This window comes from Barbus barbus (assembly GCF_936440315.1).
Source record: "Barbus barbus genome assembly, chromosome: 27".
Classification (NCBI taxonomy): domain Eukaryota; kingdom Metazoa; phylum Chordata; class Actinopteri; order Cypriniformes; family Cyprinidae; genus Barbus; species Barbus barbus.
Genome location: NC_136755.1, coordinates 27,398,586 through 27,417,469, shown reverse-complemented (window position 1 = coordinate 27,417,469; position 18,884 = coordinate 27,398,586). Strand labels below are relative to the sequence as shown.

General features: G+C 35.6%; 2 protein-coding genes across 3 annotated transcripts; one reads left to right on the top strand and one right to left on the bottom strand.

The window, feature by feature from the left end:
- Positions 1-115: 115 nt before the first annotated feature.
- On the top strand, positions 116-5,713 carry LOC306847706 (palmitoyltransferase ZDHHC3-like). Of its 2 annotated transcripts, none has more exons than XM_079381825.1 (7): positions 116-323; positions 1,250-1,587; positions 1,938-2,062; positions 2,173-2,269; positions 2,399-2,480; positions 2,604-2,734; positions 3,703-5,713. In XM_079381825.1, the coding sequence occupies exons 2-7, from the start codon at positions 1,279-1,281 to the stop codon at positions 3,859-3,861; spliced, it is 903 nt and encodes a 300-aa protein (XP_079237951.1). In that variant the 5' UTR covers positions 116-323; positions 1,250-1,278; the 3' UTR covers positions 3,862-5,713. The 2 variants fall into 2 exon arrangements, with proteins under 2 accessions (XP_079237951.1, XP_079237952.1); XM_079381826.1 differs by having other exon boundaries at positions 124-327.
- Positions 5,714-9,368: 3,655 nt separating this feature from the next.
- Positions 9,369-11,797, bottom strand: LOC306846991 (transmembrane protein 42-like; the record flags this gene model as incomplete). Its single annotated transcript, XM_079380724.1, has 3 exons — positions 9,369-9,509; positions 10,890-11,036; positions 11,621-11,797. The coding sequence occupies 3 exons, from the start codon at positions 11,795-11,797 to the stop codon at positions 9,369-9,371; spliced, it is 465 nt and encodes a 154-aa protein (XP_079236850.1).
- Positions 11,798-18,884: the final 7,087 nt, after the last annotated feature.

Here is an 18,884-nt window from a genome sequence, read left to right as displayed (position 1 = left end):
ACGTCAGAAGAAATCATAAACCGATTAATAAAAATCGATAACCGATCTTGGTTTGCGCCGGGACTTTTATTGTGTAATGTTCGCGGGCGGAAGTGCGGGTGTGTTGGGTGTGTTTGACGCCAGTAAAAGAAACTTCCTGGTTGTCGTGCTTCACCTGCTGAAACTGAAGCAATAATTTACATAAAGGCACAATAGCCTGCTTATATATACAAGAAACTGACATTACATCGCTACCTCACGTCTCCTGCGTAGAAGCGAAGAGAAAACTCATCATTTAAAGCAGAGGAATCAGTGAAGCGCTGCTGGAGGATCAGAAGAGCACGGTGAGTGCGTGCAGCGTTGCTTTAAACAGGCTTTTCATCCACAAATATACAACTGTCTCCCATGTTTGTAGGCTTCGAGGAATATTTCGTACCATATCTAAAAATAAGCACTGTCACAAAAATAAAGAAGAAAAAAAAAATAGCTGTTTTGTTGGATTTGGTACTATTTAGTAATGCTTTATTAATATACCTGATTATTTTGTATTCATTAATATGGTTATTTATTCTTTTGAGCCTATTGAGATATTTGTTTTATTTTATTTAGTTTTTTTAGCCTTTTATATTTAGCCTTCACATTTTAAAATTGTAATCTGAAGTAGTTTTCATATTTATATTTTCTGTTTTATATATACATTTATATTTTCTATTGTCTAATTTTAGTTAAAGTTTTAGTAATTTTCTTGTTTTTTAGTTTTTTTTCAGATTAATAATTTTAGTACATCATCTTAAACTAAAGGAAATTAAGAAATATTAACTTAAAAAATAAGTTAAAGGGTTTATTTATGCTTTGTTTTATTAAGTTTGAGGGCTTTTAATGGCTTTAGTTTCAGTGAACTTTAACCCTGCTTAATGGTACTTATCAATTTTAAATATGCTGATAGTGCATCCACTGCTTTCAAATGTCTGACATCAATCACATGAATGAAATATTGTAATAAATGTTGCTTTTGAAAGCTGATTGTAGATTCACTCCTATAAGTGTAACTGTAGAGCAAGGCTTGCGACACCATGACTTTCTCTTGGATAGATCTCCTGTATACCTTGAATGCAGCATAAGTTTTAGTAGTTAAAGAGGGAGAAAGAGATACTAAAATAACACCGCTGTAAGTCACTCTGGGTAAAAGCGTTTGCTAAATGCATGAACTGGCTGATGTGTGACCTACAGGTCCATCTTCATATTGGTCTTTCTGTCTGTCTATCTGTAGGAGGATGAGGGTGTTTCCCGGTGGGAAGGATGAAGAGTTCCCCAGCTAACCGCAGTCGGGACATTGAGCGTCAGGCAGGATATCTGCGTCCGGAGCACTGCGTGCCGCCCCCTCCGCGGACACACTCGGCCAACGACATGTGGTTCATCCGGGACGGCTGCGGCATCGTGTGCGGCGTGATCACGTGGATGCTGGTCTTCTTCGCCGAGTTTGTGGTCGTCTTCGTAATGCTGCTGCCTTCGAAGAGTGTGGTGTACGGCCTATTTAACGGCGCCTTGTTTAACGGACTGGCCTTCCTCGCCCTGGCGTCACACTTCAAAGCCATGTGCACCGACCCGGTGAGACAAACACACACATGCAATATCAGACGTGAAGCGACACATATCCAGTGTTAAGGCCCATTCACACCAAGAAAATTTGAATAATTGCTCTAATTCTATGAGAATAGTGGCGTTCACTCCACAACTATCTATCTGTCTTGGTGTGAATGAGTCTTTAAACATATGTTTCAGTTACAGAATTGCAGCCAGGTGCAGACGTTGACATGTCGCCGGGTGGCAGATCTATTTTTGCTAGTGTCATACTATTGGTGACTGACTTATAGAGACCCTAAACATGAATCTGATTTATCATTTTAATGGTTACAACACGTCTGAAGCTGGCATTTTGACTCTCTCTTTCCTCTCAGGGAGCCGTTCCAAAGGGAAACGCCACTAAAGAGTTTATCGAGAGTCTGCAGCTCAAGCCTGGACAGGTGGTGTATAAATGTCCCAAATGCTGCAGCATCAAACCTGATAGAGCTCATCACTGCAGGTAAACACACACACACACACACAGCATCAAGAATTGAATCATCACTGTGTTAAATTCCAAGGCAGTTTCCTGAAAAAGTTTCATTGTAAGTGTGTGTTTTGTCTGTGTAGTGTGTGTAAGCGCTGTATCAGGAAGATGGACCATCATTGTCCCTGGGTCAACAACTGTGTGGGAGAGAGCAACCAAAAATACTTTGTGCTTTTCACTGTGAGTGTTGTTTTAGTATCATCAAGATATTTTTTTTTATTAATATTTTGAAATTGTTTTCATTTTTATATTTCGTGTTTTAATTGATTTTAGTATATAAATAAACAGTTTCTTGTGTTTTTTTTCCAGATGTACATTGCTTTGATTTCTCTTCATGCTCTCATCATGGTCGCTGTCCATTTTATCTTCTGTTTTGAAGAAGATTGGACAAGTAAGTGCTTGTTTCTGTTTCGTTGCCTGTTCAGTTTGCTGCTAAATGATTGCCTGCTTGTGTTGTAACTGAGCTCTCTGATTGGTTGCTGAGTTTAGAACGCTTCCTGTTTCCTCTCCTCAGAGTGCAGTTCCTTCTCTCCTCCGACGACCGTCATCCTCCTCATCCTCCTGTGCTTTGAGAGTCTGCTCTTCCTCATTTTCACTGCTGTGATGTTCGGCACACAGGTTCACTCCATCTGTAACGATGAGACTGTAAGTGCAGTAATCTGCTGATGTCACTTCCTACTATAAAAAAACATTTCTCCTCATGCCAGGTTATTATTATCGTTATCTAAAACTAAAACCATTAAAAATGTTTATTAAATTTGAATAAAATGAAAATGGAAAAAAAAGCTAATTCAAAATATGAATAAATACCGTAAAATTTAAGCTGTTGTTTCAGTATTTTTATTTTGTATTAATATTTTGAATACATTTTATTTTAAAATGTTAGTAAATTTGTTGGTTTTCATGTTTACTAAAACTTTAACTAAATATAACAATATGAAAAATACAATCAAAAACTAGTTCAAAATATTATAGTATATCAATTATTCAAAAGTAACACTGCCTCATGTATATAAATTTGTGAAAATTAAGCAGTTATTTTGTATGATTGATATACTATTATAGTTTTTTAATTGATATTTTGAATTTTATTTTAATTTTTTTCCGTTTTCATTTTTAATTTGAAATAATTTTGTCATGCTTTTGTCATTTATTATAATTTTTTAGTGCCTATTTAATTTAATTTAGATTATTGTTTTAGTTTAGCTAAGCTATTTTAGTGCGTGAAGTTAAACTAAATAAAAATTAGAAATGTTTCCTTGGCAAATAACTAAAATAAGTTTACATTTTAAAAAAATAATTTATTTCAGTTAACTTTTAGTTCAAGTAACAGCTTTTTAATGGTTTTAGTTAACTATAACTATAATTAACCCTGAATTTAAGAGTAAATTTGAGCAGTTTTTACCCGTTTATGTGACCAAACATCTCATTGAAGAAATTCCACTTGCTTTTCATCGGCCACATTTTTAGATCCACAAATATCAGTCTGTGTAGAAGGGTCTTCTACGTTCCCTTGAGTAACTGAAGAAAGCATTTAGATGCATTGAATTAAAACTGAATGCAGAAATCTCTCGTTCTCCATTCTCTGAGACCGTGATTCTCTCTGTTCACAGGGAATCGAGCAGCTGAAGAAAGAAGAGAAACGATGGGCCAAAAAGTCCAAGTGGATGAACATGAGGGTGGTGTTCGGTCACCCGTTCTCTCTGGCCTGGCTGAGTCCGTTTGCCCCGCCGGATCACGGGAAGGCCAATCTCTACCAGTATGTAGTCTGAGACGGCCGACCTGACACGTCACCTGCTCTGTCTCTACACAAACATCTCTCTTTGCTTTTAACTCTGTCTGCTCTGAAAGACCTCACCGCACAGACAACCATGTCACGCTGCTCTAGTGGCCTCTTTACGCTCATGGAGACACTGACGGTCCGATGGAAAGTGAAACTGATGTCCTGAGCATTATAACCAATCCCGCACTGTGAACACTGTCGTTTACCTATGATGTTTGTGATGAATTGGATCTAGTCTGGTGAGATTCTAGAGGCCTTGACCATGGAACTTACTAACCATCACCAGCCGTGGCAAATAACTGAATTGTTTCTTTTTTTCTTGATTGACAGATGCCTTTTCTTTTTGCGCTCATGTTCGTCTTCAAGCCTTAGCACAGAAATGCTGCTTTAGTGTGAGGAATCTTTCGTTGCCAATTTTATTCCATTATGCACAAAATCATCTTTTTTTCCTTTCTTGATCAAAACAACTTAATTTGCATAACACTAATGGGTGAATATCATGAAAACGTGTCTGGGCCATATTCCACACCAAAATCTTTCTATTTATTTGCATTGTGACATTATTTTCATGACAAAGTTACACAATTGTAATTAGTATTGTATTATTTTTATTTGTAATTCTCACTCAATGCTGATTCTCGTTACTGCAAGACATTTTTACTGAATTATACAAATTTTTCATGAAAATAATCATCGATTTTTATTATTGTCTTTAAAATAATTTGTAAATACTGGGTAATGTTTCTTTATACTAAATACAGCTTTTTCTTTTTTGTATTTTCTATTTGTTTTAAATATTATTCCCATTATTGTAATAAAGTTTTTTCTTGAATTACATTGTTATTAAACATTACATATATAATGCACTAAATAACTATTAAATGTTAATAAAAAAAATAATATATATAATTAAAATAATAGATTTTCATTAGTTGTTTTGAAAACAATATCTGTGCATTTTGCCTGGGAATTCTTTGTTAAACTTTTTTTTTTCTGTTGATTTTGGGGTGAAATATGGTGTTTTAGACATGTTTTATGAGATTAATGCATTTCTGAATGCAGTAGCTCATTACAGGCCAAGATGTACGGTTATGACTGTAATATAACATTTGCAATACATTGAGCCGTTCTTCGGGCGGTTTTCACTGTCTCTTGACGGTGGTGCTCATGGACTTCAGTAACGGTGTCACTACAGTATTTGAGCACAAGCTCAGTCTTCCTGATTCCAGACGGCTGCTGTCTTTGTCCTGTGACTCCTCAGGTGCACATGATGTTCTTATCAATCCTGCTTCTCTTCTATATCCAGCTCAGACCATCAGATGTTCAGCGTCTGCAGCCTCGAAAGCTTTGAAACTGTGGAGACTGACAGCTGTAGACATTTTCAGGGCTTTCTCTGGCTTGTTTTATCCTTCAGCACAATGATGTTGGGTCATGTGGTTTGGAAGCCTCACTTTGCTGCTTATGACTGAAAGTTTGTTGGTTGGATTTCAATGCATTGAAGTGTTTGACGGCTCTGCTGTTGGATCAGTATTTCCCGTCTGCTCTCTTGAGTTACGGGTCGCTCATAATCACTTCTGGTCACAGGCCTGATGTGAAGGACCGCCGTTTCTTTTCCCATTTTCTGTGCATTCTTTTGCCTGTTTTCAATTTGTTCTGTCTTTTTTAAATCTATGCTTTATGCTGTGCATGCATTTCAAATATATCGATATCTTAATGCAGTTTTGGGTTGCTTTTCACTTTGAAAGTCAATTCAATAAATTTCTCTTTCTGTTGTTTTTCCAATGTGGTGTTTTTCTTCTCTTTGTTGTCTTTTGATGGCTTATGAAAAATAAAATATCCACAAGTCTACAATGGAAGGTTTTTTTCGCCATGGGATAAAAAAAAGAACATTTTTATCTCAATTCACATTTTGTTTTTTCTTGCATTTCTGAGGAAATTGTGAGGTATAAAGTTTCAACAGCAATATAAATTCAAGCTTATTTGTCTTCAATTATTGATAACAATGAAAGAATCGCACAAAACACTTCATAGCAGTTTAATGAATCACTCGTAGTATCATTTCATTTAGATGGGTTTACAGAGCTCTAGTTTGTCCATTAAATAAAACTACATACACATTTATAAATGTGGCCTGTGATTTATACAGTAACAGTTACATAAACGGATGCCGTACAGTACTTAACATGAATGAGATGGATATTATAACATGATGCTCGAGTTACTTTCATTTATCCCTTCACTTACTTTCTTTAAGAGTAACAGGTCACAGCAATTTGAAATCAAAGTCAAAGATTTACAAACAGGTCCCCAATGCACTATATTTTCTCATTTGGTCCCTAATACTGCAGCATATAATGCCAAATGTGAATATTTTAGTTCTAGTAGTAGTTTAGACAAAGATGAAAATTAGCTGAGACCGTACTCACCCTCAGTCCATCCAAGATGTAGATGAGTTTGTCTCTTCATCAGATTTGGAGAAATACATCACTTGCTCAGCAATGGATGCTCTTCAGTGAATGGGTGCCGTCAGAATGAGAGTCCAAACAGCTGATAAACACATCACAATAATCCACACCACTCCAGTCTAATAATTAATGTCTTGAGAAGCAAAATGTTTGCATATTTGTAATTAAAAGAAAAAAATCCATCATTAAGATGTTTTAACTTAAAACTATTACTTCGGGCTAAAATATGAGTCCTCTATCCATAATTTAGCTTCCAGTAAAAAGGTAATCTGAGCTGAATCAGGAGAGAAATTGCAAAGATCAAGCAAAGTTTACAAGCCAAAACAGCTCTAAACTAATATGTGGAGTTGTTTTTTCCCCCTCACTTTATTTTAATTTTCTCCACATAAGTAGGTTACACCATACAATTACTGATACAAATCACTGATAACATGTATATATATTATAACCCTTAAAATAAATCCCGTCTAATAAACAGGTCCATGTCAGATTTTGATGTGAGAGGACAACAGTAGATGGACTTTTTCACTGGAGGAAGCGTAATTATGGATTATGAACTATTATATTTTGATCAGAAATGATAGTCTGAAGTTAAAATGCCTTGATGATTTTGCTTCTTACAAAAGCAGCTTTTCACTTTACAATATTAAGGTTAACTGACAGACTGGAGTGGTGTGGATTACTATTGTGGTGTTTTTATCAACTGTTTGGACTCTTATTCTGACGGCACCCATTCAGTGCAGAGTATCCATAGCAAGTGATGCAATGCTACATTTCTCTTAATCTAATGAAGAAACAAACTCATCTACATCTTGGATGGCCTGAGACTGAGTAGGCTACATTTTCAGCAAATTTAATGTTTGGCTGAACTAATCCTTTAATCGTAATGACATAAAAGGATACCCACATACAACGCAAATAATTCATATTTCAATCATAATACTACATTCAATAGTTACTATGGTAACAGCTGTAAGTAAATTTAGTGTCATTGTTCAGATGTACAGAAAGTCACTGTAAATCCTGTAAAACTGTTACCTGAATGTTCATCCCGCCTAATTATAACAGCATGAAACATATGCAAATATTGGGCTCACGACAAGGACGGATGTAGTCAACATTAAACACACACGGCATCACATTGCCAGGGACTTCATAACATCACATTATGTTGGATTCTGGAAGCGTTCGGTGTTTTTGCACGACGAATGGACGTATGTAATGCATTCGGTCCATGTTTATTTTATTAATATCTACCAGCTGCTCTATGAGTCTCTGGGTTCATGCGCCCAATTGAGACTCATAACACAGGAAGAACTAGAATAATTCACAGGAAGTACAAGACCTTGACCTCGTCCTTTAGCCCCCTCCAGTAATGACCGGCTAAATCTGCTTCAGTGTCCTGGAAGATCCAGGTAAAGCGGGTAGTTTAGCGTGGTGTGGTATGGAGCTACAATGTTCCAGAGAGTCAACATGAAATCAAAGCTGACTTTCTTCATACATGCTACTGATCTTATAGTGCACATTTTTACAAACAAGCTAAATGATCTTTCTTCACAAGGAAATGCATCAGATTAGACGAGTTAAATAGCGAGTATGACCTGTTGGTTTCCAGCATTGCATCATCCTGGTGAGTTTCGGTGTGTCTACATAAGGGGCTGAAGAACAGGTTTTGGTTTGCGTTCATTTGTACAGCAACAGAAAGTGACTTTGCTATCACATCTCTGGATGTTTGCATGCATAAGTCATGTGGCATATTTGGGAAAAGCATCTTCTGGTAAAGAATGTAGAATGCCAACATTTGGAGAGGTCTGGTGTTATTATTGCACGTCTCCTGCCACACGCAGTGCTCACAGTGCTGGAGGATGATGATGGAGGAAATGCATGCGGGGAACCACAGCTTTAATTAATACCTGACCCTCTGGGAGACTGAAGGAAGTGATGTCATTGAGGGCATGAGACATCAAAATGGCCAGATTGAAGGATAAGAAAGCTGCAATTGGATATGTGGGTCAGAGAGTGGAAAACTACTGTTTTATATTAAATAATATATATTGATTTAAGTATGTGTTTGTTGATTAATGTATTTATTATTGATTTATTGGTTTGTTTATTTATTTGTTTGTTTGTCGAACATTCTTAGCTAATTAAAACCATTGAAACATTTCTGTTACTTAAAATAATATAACCATTAAAACAATTTATTTAACAAGGATTTTTTTTAAATTTCCATTTAGTTTAATTTGAAGTACCAAAATAATTACAAATAAATAAACTAAAATTAATAAAAATTATACATATTAAAAAGACTAATTAAAATTAAAATTTCATTCAAAATATTAACAAAAACTACAATAGTTGATCAGTGATTAAATTGGCAACTTTTACATTTTGGAGCAAATAAAAAAAAATATTTTGTTATATAAATCTCATGAAAACTTTCAGGAAATAGTGTCCATATTTCAATGAAAAAAGAAAAAGAATTATACTTTACATGATTTCACTCAAAAGTGAAAATGCTGCCATTAGCACCTCATTGTGACTTTTCCTGCATAATTAATTTTTTTTTATCTATTCCTTTTTTAATTGTCCTAAAACAAGGTTCATCTTCTTTATTCAAAACATTTTTCTACTAATTTTTGAGGTTCACCCACCACATTAACAGTGATGTAGATTAATGCAACAGCTGTTTTTAATATTTTATTGGATCTTTAACATTTGCTATTTTAATAATAAATATATATATATATTTTAAATATTTAAATCGATCTTTGGCATGACAGTAGATTTACGGCCGCAAGAACATTTCAGGCTCTCGGTTTTCACGTTGAACCTCATATATTTTGAGCGACACTTGTGCAGTGAAGCAAACAAAAATCAAATCTCGGTAAGACTGTAGGAGGTTCGAGTGTCTTAGAGAAGTTGGACCCACATACAGTGTGAATAGTGGTGATATTAGTGTTTTCTGATATGTTTCTAAAACACACTGAACTCATCAGTAGTGTCGTTGCGCATGCACGTTAACGCAGCATCATTCTCGCTTGCTGTCATGTGATTGGGTGAGGTGGGGCGACGTGTGATGAAGCACCAGAAGACCGGAGAGAGTGAGAGAGATGCCCACCCACCACAGAGCCAAGTGTGTCTCCCCGAATATTAGCTGCCCCAGAAACGCCTGTTCAGCAAAAACAAAAACCAACAGATCATCATCATGACATAAGACATCTATATACACAGTAACAAGCAGAAGAGTTCAAACTCAAGACCTCTATCAGATTTAAACAAGATTAATAATAATACACAAATTAATTTTGCTGCTGGGCAGATTTTTTCTATGCTGTCATGAACTGTTCATTCTTAAATTAATCTAAAGTAAAATGACAGGATCACTTAAATTAATATTTCATGTCAATTTATTTATTTATTTAACATAACCATGTGCAACCCAAACGTTTTCAATCTCCAGCATACTTAGAAAAACTGTCAAACAAAACAATAGGGTTTTTCAATGATGATCTTTAATATATTGATAATCACTTTTCTGACTTTTTTTGTTATAATAAGATAACTAGCTAAATTATGAATCATTTAAATTATACATGTATATTTAAATATATTAATATATATAAACATATATGTATTTGTGTGTGTGTGTGTGTGTGTGTGTGTGTGTAAGAGTGCATTTTTATCTAATAGAGATTTTTCCAGTTCCAAGATTACTATGAACTATTTTTTTAATGATATATTTTTAAATAGTTATTTAATTCTAAAAAGTAATTTAACAGCTAGAATTGTTTTATTATTTGACATTTTTGTTTATTTTTTGCATTTTCTATAATATAGTGATAAGTAATCACTTTATTGTTTTAAGGATTTTTAAAATAAAGAATAATTTTTTAGGATAATCATTTTCAAAATAATAATTTAAAATAATTAATCAGCTAAAAATCACTAAATATTTTCATGAGTGCATTGTTTTTATTGTTAATAAAGTGATTTTTATATTATGATTAAATTAATATTTTTTTAAATATTTTTTCAAAACAATTAATTATTTTGAAAGATTATTTTTCATGCGTGCAATTTTATATAAAATGCTATAATAAAAAAAGAATCACTTTTCTGATTGTTCCAATTGTTCAAGATTACTAGCTAAGGTTTTTTTTTATTATTATTTTTAAGATAATATATTTTAAAAATAATTAATGAGCTAAAAATTGCTCTATTATTTTTAATTACTATTTATTTTTTTGTTTTTGTGAGTACAATTTGTATTAGATGCACACACACACACACACACACAAATATTTTAGTTTATAATAAATAAAAAAAATCACAAAAAATAAATACAAACTAAAAATGTCAAATTATTTAATGATTTCTAGCTGATGAATTGTTTTTGACCTAAGCATAACTAGAAGTACTTTTATTGACTACTCCATGACTTCTCAAAGTTTCACAGTTCATGAGGAAAGTCAGACCCTCCTGTCATTTGCGCACTGACCCACTCATCAGTCAGCCCCCAGATAAGATGCTGTGTGACGCTGATACTCACAGAGGAGATGAAGTTGGAGGCGGTGGTGGTCACAGTGGTGCGGGTGGAGGAGCACGAGCTGCGGAGAGCTTTGGCCAGGAACGTCCACATCACAGCGTTACAGGTGAACAGCAGACCTCCACACAGCAGTCTGAGAGGGATGTGCAACTAGCACACAATAAAGTGGGCCGATTACAATTTACTTCCATAATGTACTTAAAGTTATCTATTTTCGTGCACTAATTTTGTACTTAAGATACTAAAAATAATTCTTTAGTGCTGCTTACGATAAACTTAAGATCATCTAAGTGCACTCGACTGTGCTATTTTGGGACACCATGAATATGAACTAAAATGCGCTTTTAAAAAGTGTAACTAGTACACTTGAACCCATCTTTCATACACTAGTACACTCAAGTATACTAAAAGTGAAATTATTTCAGTGCGCAAAAATAGAGCACTTTAAGGACATTATGAAAGTGTACTTTATTTTAAACCTGGTATATACTGCAATATTCCAAGCCATAAATGTCTAATAGTGTCCATATAAATGAATACTGGCTGTGTAAATACTAATGTTCAATTAGTGCATCAAAAATGAGCATTCACGTGCGCGCGCTGCTGAAGGTCATATGTGTCTGTCACGTAACAGCATCCTCCTCATCCTCATCCCAGAAAACAGCTAAACGCGAGTACTGTTTGAACCCTGATGTGACAGTGGCTGTGTGTTTTCACGCGCGACGTACACTCACCCAGTCGCACGCGCTCGTGTCGTTGTGCTGCGCGAATCTCCTCTGCTCGCCCCACGTCCGCAGGCCGGTCTCACACACGCCCTTCAGATAGTCGGTGCCGAGGGACAGTTTAGCGGAGGAGGACGCGACCGCGCCGAGAAAACCCGCCAGCAGCGCGTAAAGGACCCCGGGAAACATGACGATCAAAGACGGACTCCAGAAGACCCATCGCATCTCCAGCACCGCGAGCGAAAACACTCCATCAGCATCACCGCTGCTGCGAGGAAGCGCGCGGGCAGGTGCATTTTGGGAAATGTAGTCCGCGCTGCATTTTACATTTTACGCATTGTGCACGTGAATAAAGGACATTCTGTCATTAATTACTCACCCTAATGTCGTTCCAAACCCGTGAGACATTTCTTAATCAGCAATGCAACTGACACGTTTTATGGCCCAGAAACATAGTAAGGACTTCATTAAAATAGTCCATGTGAATACTTTTTGTGCACAAAGGAAAACAAATAACTTTATTCAATGATTTTTCACTTCCAGTTCAGTTTGTGAGACTACAATTGAAATTATTTCTCCTTTATTCAATTGTTGTCCTGACACGAAGACCATGCTAACCAAACCATTCATATAATCGCTCTAAACGCGTGTGTTTGTCCTATGAAGACTACATATAGGCTTATTGATTAAATATCTATATTTGTTGCTTTGCATTGACAGTGCTAACAAAAAAAAAAAAAGCCTAATTTGACAAATGGCAAAATTGGTAACAGATTCCTGAAGCAGCTGCTGTAACTTTTTAATACTTTCTTTTTTTATCAATATTCAGATTGGGACTTCGGAGTGTATCGTGAATCATTTGATTTAGATTGGAATTTTTTTTTATTTTTTTTATTAATATTAAACAGAAAGAAAGTATACACAGATACAAATGTGTTGCCAGGTTACATCGAGGATACAAAATTGCAAAGGGATTTTTGATATATTCAAGAAGGTGTGTTATTATAACTTAAGCTTACTTTGTCTGATTTTAATCAAACTTTACCAGGCCGATCACATAGATGTGACTAGTATGAGTGAAAGATAGCACCAACAACTGGCAGCAGGAAGTGTGTCGTTTTCAAAATGCTTTGAAATCACCCTCTTATTTTTACCCGATTTTCTACAAATTTCATCAGAATAATGTCAAAAGATGGCAGATGTGAAGGGATTTTTGATATCTTATATACTGTTGGCAATGCTTCAAACTTTAAAGTTATTCTTATGTATATATATATATATATATATATATATATCTCAAACGGCAATCGTGACTTATTAAAACAATGGCAAAAAAAGTAAACAGGAGTTGTCTTATAGCCTGTCTTTAAAGTGCATTGTTTGTTCAAACTCCTCAAAACTTTTGACATGTGAAGAGCAAGTCATTCTGAAGAAAAATGCGTAGTTTAATACATTTCTGATGCTCTGGGGCCTAACAGAAAATAAAAACCATCAGACATTTCAACTGACAGATGAAGGCTGGAATACTACAGTTGTCCACTAGATGGAGTCATAGGATAAGAAATATTTTAAACCTAATACTTTTTCTGTTTGGTTCTATCAGAATGACAAATAAATAGAATCAGTTGATATGTACTGTACTATAGATAATTTAAACTAGTTAAAATTATAGAGTTAAAAATAATAAAGTTTTTTGTATATGTTTTATGTATTCTTTGTTATGTAACATCTCATGATACTCATCATCACAACTTTTGAAAAGAAAAATACGTATAAGAAATTTTTATGGGGAAAAAGTGTTAATCATCGTCTTGTCGTTTGGACTCTGTTTGCACCTTGCCTGGATTATCATCTGTCTGTTGGATTACCCATTTGCCTTGCCCTATTGGATATTATTCGCCGGAGACTGATCACGTCTGTCCTTGGATTACACTTTTGTCTCGCCTGTGCCATACCCATGAAAATCAACTGATGGAACTGTGGCAAAGTACTTTATTAAAACTCATATCAACAAATGTCACGACTATTGATTATTTTTATTTTCTTATTTCACTTAATTTATCGTAATTCACTGTTTGTTTAGATCACAGTTTTCAATTTTATCATTTTATGAATATATGGTTGAGGCCTTCCTTCCGTAACTATTTGTTACGGAAGGAACAGAGGAAGCGTGCGGATCCATATGCGGAGATTTATTCATAGACATGGTCAGAAACAGGCAGGGTCAAAACACCAGCAAACAGGTATGGCACAGGCGAGACAAAAGTGTAATCCAAGGACAGACGTGATCAGTCTCCGGCGAATAATATCCAATAGGGCAAGGCAAATGGGTAATCCAACAGATTGATGATAATCCAGGCAAGGTCCAAACGACAAGACGAGAGAGAAATTCCAAACAGGCAGAAGATCAGGAAACAGGCTATAAAGCAACACGACGTGACTAGACTAAACTAGGGATGGCTGATGCAAAACTGACGTTTCGACACGGTGTTGAGATCCCGAAGCGCAGATGTTTCGAAACACTGCTCTGAAGTGTGATTCGAAATACCCATGTCATGTGACTAAGGCAAATCAAAGCATCTGGGCGTTTCACAAGTGTTTCGAAACCCGAATCTGCTTTTGATCGACAGGGTCGGGAACAAACCAGACAATCGCACATCTGTCTTAACCTAACTCCCACGAAGTATAAAAGTGGAGCTAATGCAGCAGAACAATATATTTATATAAAAATCTTTATATGTAAAAAATGCCAGACGTTGTGGCTTGATGTCTTTTATTAATGTTTTGGTTTTTTTCATGACCAAAATAACGTTCACAAAGAGTTCATTCAGTTGTCAGAGAGATGTTACAACACATTACAAGAACAGAAGAATAAAAACACAACTTTTAAATATTTATTTTAATTACAGACATACTTCACCTAGGATTCGAACCTAAGCAAACAGATTCTGACAACATGGCAAACATGCACACTAACCACTCCACAGGGTGAAATGATAAATTAAATTATAATTCGTCGATTCACTTGACTGATTCGTTGTCAATGCTGTTTCAGAGCAATGCTTAAAAGTGTCCGTAGAGACAGGTGTCGAACTGTTTCGAAGCCTCGGCACATTTGCTTCGACTGTTTCAGTTTCACGAAGCCTTGCTCTGCCCACCACTACACTAAACTAGACTTTGCAAACTAGAACAGGGAACTGGCTCCGTAAATAGCTATCCCAGACACTGATAAATGCTAAACAATACTAGGCAGTTTGAGAAGGATTTGAGTGGGTGTAATATAGTGCCTGCGTCCCAATGTGCATACTACCCATCCTAAATTCTTTGTGATAGTAGTAATTTTCAAAACTATTTAGGGCAGATAGGGTGGATAGTACGCACATTGGGACAGGGAGTGTGTGTGTGTGTGTGTGTGTGTGTGATTGGCTACTACAGCTGTGTGCAATCAGTGCAATGGATGATGGGAAATGCAGTCCAAGGTAACGGGAAACAGTCTGTGTAGTGTGAGAGTCAATATAATAGAAGGGTAACCTCTGGTGGCAATCGGACGGAAGTCCACAGACTGGATTAGTGACACTATTAAAAATGTAATTAATTTTATTCAGTATGAATGCACTGAATAATTTAAAAGTGACAGTAAAGAGATTTGTTACAGAAGGTTTCTTTTTCAAATAAATGCTGTTCTTTTGAACTTTCTATTCATCAAAGAATCCTGAAAATCTAAATGTATAACATGAGGGACTTCTTTCCAAAACAAACATACATGCATTCGTGCATTTATGAATTAGATCAATTTAATTCAAAGATGTTCCAGTGAAATTCTAAATATTCTTTTTCTGAGGAAGGAGAGAATAATGCTAATGAGATTATTCTCCATTCTCAGATAGATACAGGAATCATGACCTTATCAGACACATCAGAGAGAGATATGCTATCGGATGACTCAGCATCCCCATTAAAGAAATCATCCAATGACATTTAAAGAACATATGCTTCCATCCAAGAACTGTGACTTTAATAAGTGATGGATGGTGACTGAATGGAGATCAGATTCTGATCTAAAGGGCATTACAGGCATGTCAGTGGACTGTTGTTATCTTACTTAAAATTAATTTAGTATCACTGAGATCTTATTATAGTTTTTTATGTTTTGTTTATATTTTAATTGTATGGTTTTTAAGTTAATTTTGATGTGTTTTGTCATTTTATAATAAATTTTATTTTTTAGCATTTTATCTGATTTTTTTTCTATACAGCAATTTTTAATTGATTTTATTTTGATTTAAACTAAACGTTGCTTTGGCAACCCTCTGTTATTTTGGGAGGTACAGTGGCATGCGAAAGTTTGGGAACCCCTTGCAGAATCTGTGAAAATGTGGATAATTTTACCAAAATAAGAGAGATCATACAAAATGCATGTTATTTTTTATTTAGTACTGTCCTGAGTAAGATATTTTCCATAAAAGATGTTTACATATAGTCCACAAGACAAAAAAATAGCTGAAATTATTAAAATAACCACATTCAAAAGTTTGGGAACCCTTGGTTCTTAATACTGTGTGTGGTTACCTGGATGATCTACGACTGTGTTTTTGTTTTGTGATGGTTGTTCATGAGTCCCTTGTTTGTTCTGAACAGTTCAACTGAGCACTGTTCTTCAGAAAAATCCTCCAGGTCCTGCAGAATCTTCAGTTTTCCAGCATCTTTTGCATATTTGAACCCTTTCCAGCAGTGACTGTATGATTTTGAGATCCACCTTTTCACACTGAGGATGATTGAGGCACTCAAACACAACAATTAAAAAAAGGTTCAAACATTCACTGATGTTCCTGAAGGAAACACTATGCATTAAGAGCCGGGGGGTGAAAACTTTTGAACAGGATGAAGATGTCCAAATTTTTCTTATTTTGTTGAAATATCATATTTTTCCATTTAGTACTGCCCTTCTGACGCGACAGAAGATACTTGCATGTTTCCTGGAAGACAAATGAAGTACAATTTACCTTGATCTTCAAATTCAAAAAGTTTTCACCCCCGGCTCTTAAATGACAGATTCTGCAAGGGGTTCCCAAACTTTCGATCCCCACTGTATATTAGTGATGTTATATAGCTGTGAGGCCAGTAGAGGTCACTAGATTCACTGTTCACTGTTTGTGCTCCAGATATGAACTTGAGACCTCAAATCACGTGTCTTGTTGGAGGTTTTTGGAAATATTGCTGTTCTTTTCTGTGTCAGTCCATCAGGTTTCTCAGTCTTTTCTGCTGTTAGGAAGTTCAAAGCTTCTGCTTCCTCTTTTCCCTCTTCTTCATCTTCCCCTGCCAGACGGTTTAACTACCAGACGGAAGTTCTGTGATCTGACCGTTCAAGAAAAAAACATCTCAAAAATAAAAAGAGCAAATTATGAGATGTATGGAAAAGTTTGCAAAACCTTTTTTTCCAAAACTCCTTTAGTATCTTAGTAACTTCTCTGAGATGAGGCTGCTTGAGGTCATCAGCTGCATGTTTTCATCCTCAGCAAAAACTGAGAGAGATATGCAGATTCCTCCAGAGATCATCAAACTTTTAGACTCTCATTATAACAATAACACTCTGAACAATGAACAGCATGAGAGAGCAGAGCGAACGCTTGAAGGGCAGAAAATCCACCAGCTCGTGTTTCTGTGGACGGTCCTCCCATGAACAACAGACAGAAGCAATTAAAGGTCGTCACAGGTCACTGTCTCTGCTGAACGGAAGGATAATTGACCTCTTATGTGCAAGATTTTCCCTGTGAAATTGTGAGGAACACGAGGACTTAATTAGCAGAGATAATGATGGACAGACAGACAGATAGATAGATAGATAGATAGATAGATAGATAGATAGATAGATAGATAGATAGATAGATAGATAGATAGATAGATAGATAGATAGATAGATAGATAGATAGATAGATAGATAGTTTTCTGGAGTGTAACAGGCTACAGTTGAGGCTCTACTGTCACATCTCTCTGTTCAGAAGCTCTTAGCGATGCAGTGCTGGACGGGGGGTCTAATTTGACAGGACCTTCTCAGCTGGAACAACTTTCACTGTGAGCATGTTGAGGCCAAATATAGCCGCCATCACAGAAGCGTGCTGCTTCAGATGATGACAGAGCAAGCGAATGACAGCACGCATCAGCAGACGCATGCCAAAACATCAGCACACACAATCACATGAGCTCATTGTGTCTCTGCGGCTGATCATTCAGAAGCCTTTGAATATCTTCTGAAGGCAGAATCTGATCCGATGCGCATTTCTTCCATTCTTATGAATTAATCAGATGCATTAAATAAGAGATCAGAGAGCTGCTTTATAGTCCAGATCCCTGCTTTAAGTGCATATGCATATATGAAACATACTGTAAATGTTAATTATAAAAACTAACACTTATACTCTTGTGTTAAAGCATACAAATGCTTGTTATTTCTGTTTCTTATAACATAGTATGAGAAGAAAGTAGTTTTAGTTTCTCTGGATACCATGAGGCAAATATTTGCAGGAGAATACAGGAGATCATTGAGTGATTGAGTGATTGTGGGCAGATGTTTGTGAACTAATTGTGTGTGTTCAGATATTAGCATGTGATGACCAGCAAAAGAGCAAGAAAATGAGAAAGATTTCCTGATGTCCAGTTCCTGAACTCATCATCATTAGAATGAGTCTCAATATGAATGTGCTGGACAACTGAACAGACAAAAAACAGACAGACACTGGTAATGTCAGCAAGTCAAACACTGAACACAGAAATTACTGAAGTTTTTATTACTATAAGTTTTCCCCGCTGCACTGCACACAACACAGACTGAACATTCACCCTTCATTCACATACATTTGCATCAACATCTGCTGCAGCTGTGCAATAAATCACAGCTCATCATGTTCTCCAGGACTCTGTGATGCAGGATGAGACTCTCATGCACAGATTACCTAAAACTGAAGCAGGAAACTGTAGGAACAAGCTTCTTTGTCATAGGGGTGCTCTTTTTAGGGAAAACGTAGAAATGCAATTTTTCTGATGAAAATGGTGAAATATTGCAAATTGGCAAAAAAACAAAACAAAATAAAAAATATATTAATATAGCTATAAAATAATAATACCAGTAATAATAATAATAATGACTATTACTATTATTATTATTATTTATTTATTTAAAAATGCTGCATATTTCACTGTAAACTAAGAATATTTAGGAAAAATATAATAATAATAATAATAATAACAGCAAAAGAAATGAATGCTAAATGCAACTATT

What these genes read in the sequence shown, in the direction of transcription:
- LOC306847706 (XM_079381825.1), top strand. Translation starts at nt 1,279, where the DNA reads ATGAAGAGTTCCCCAGCTAACCGCAGTCGGGACATTGAGCGTCAGGCA. An exon ending in AAGCCATGTGCACCGACCCG is followed by an intron (nt 1,588 to 1,937) that starts GTGAGACAAACA and finishes CTTTCCTCTCAG; the next exon opens with GGAGCCGTTCCAAAGGGAAA. An exon ending in GATAGAGCTCATCACTGCAG is followed by an intron (nt 2,063 to 2,172) that starts GTAAACACACAC and finishes TTGTCTGTGTAG; the next exon opens with TGTGTGTAAGCGCTGTATCA.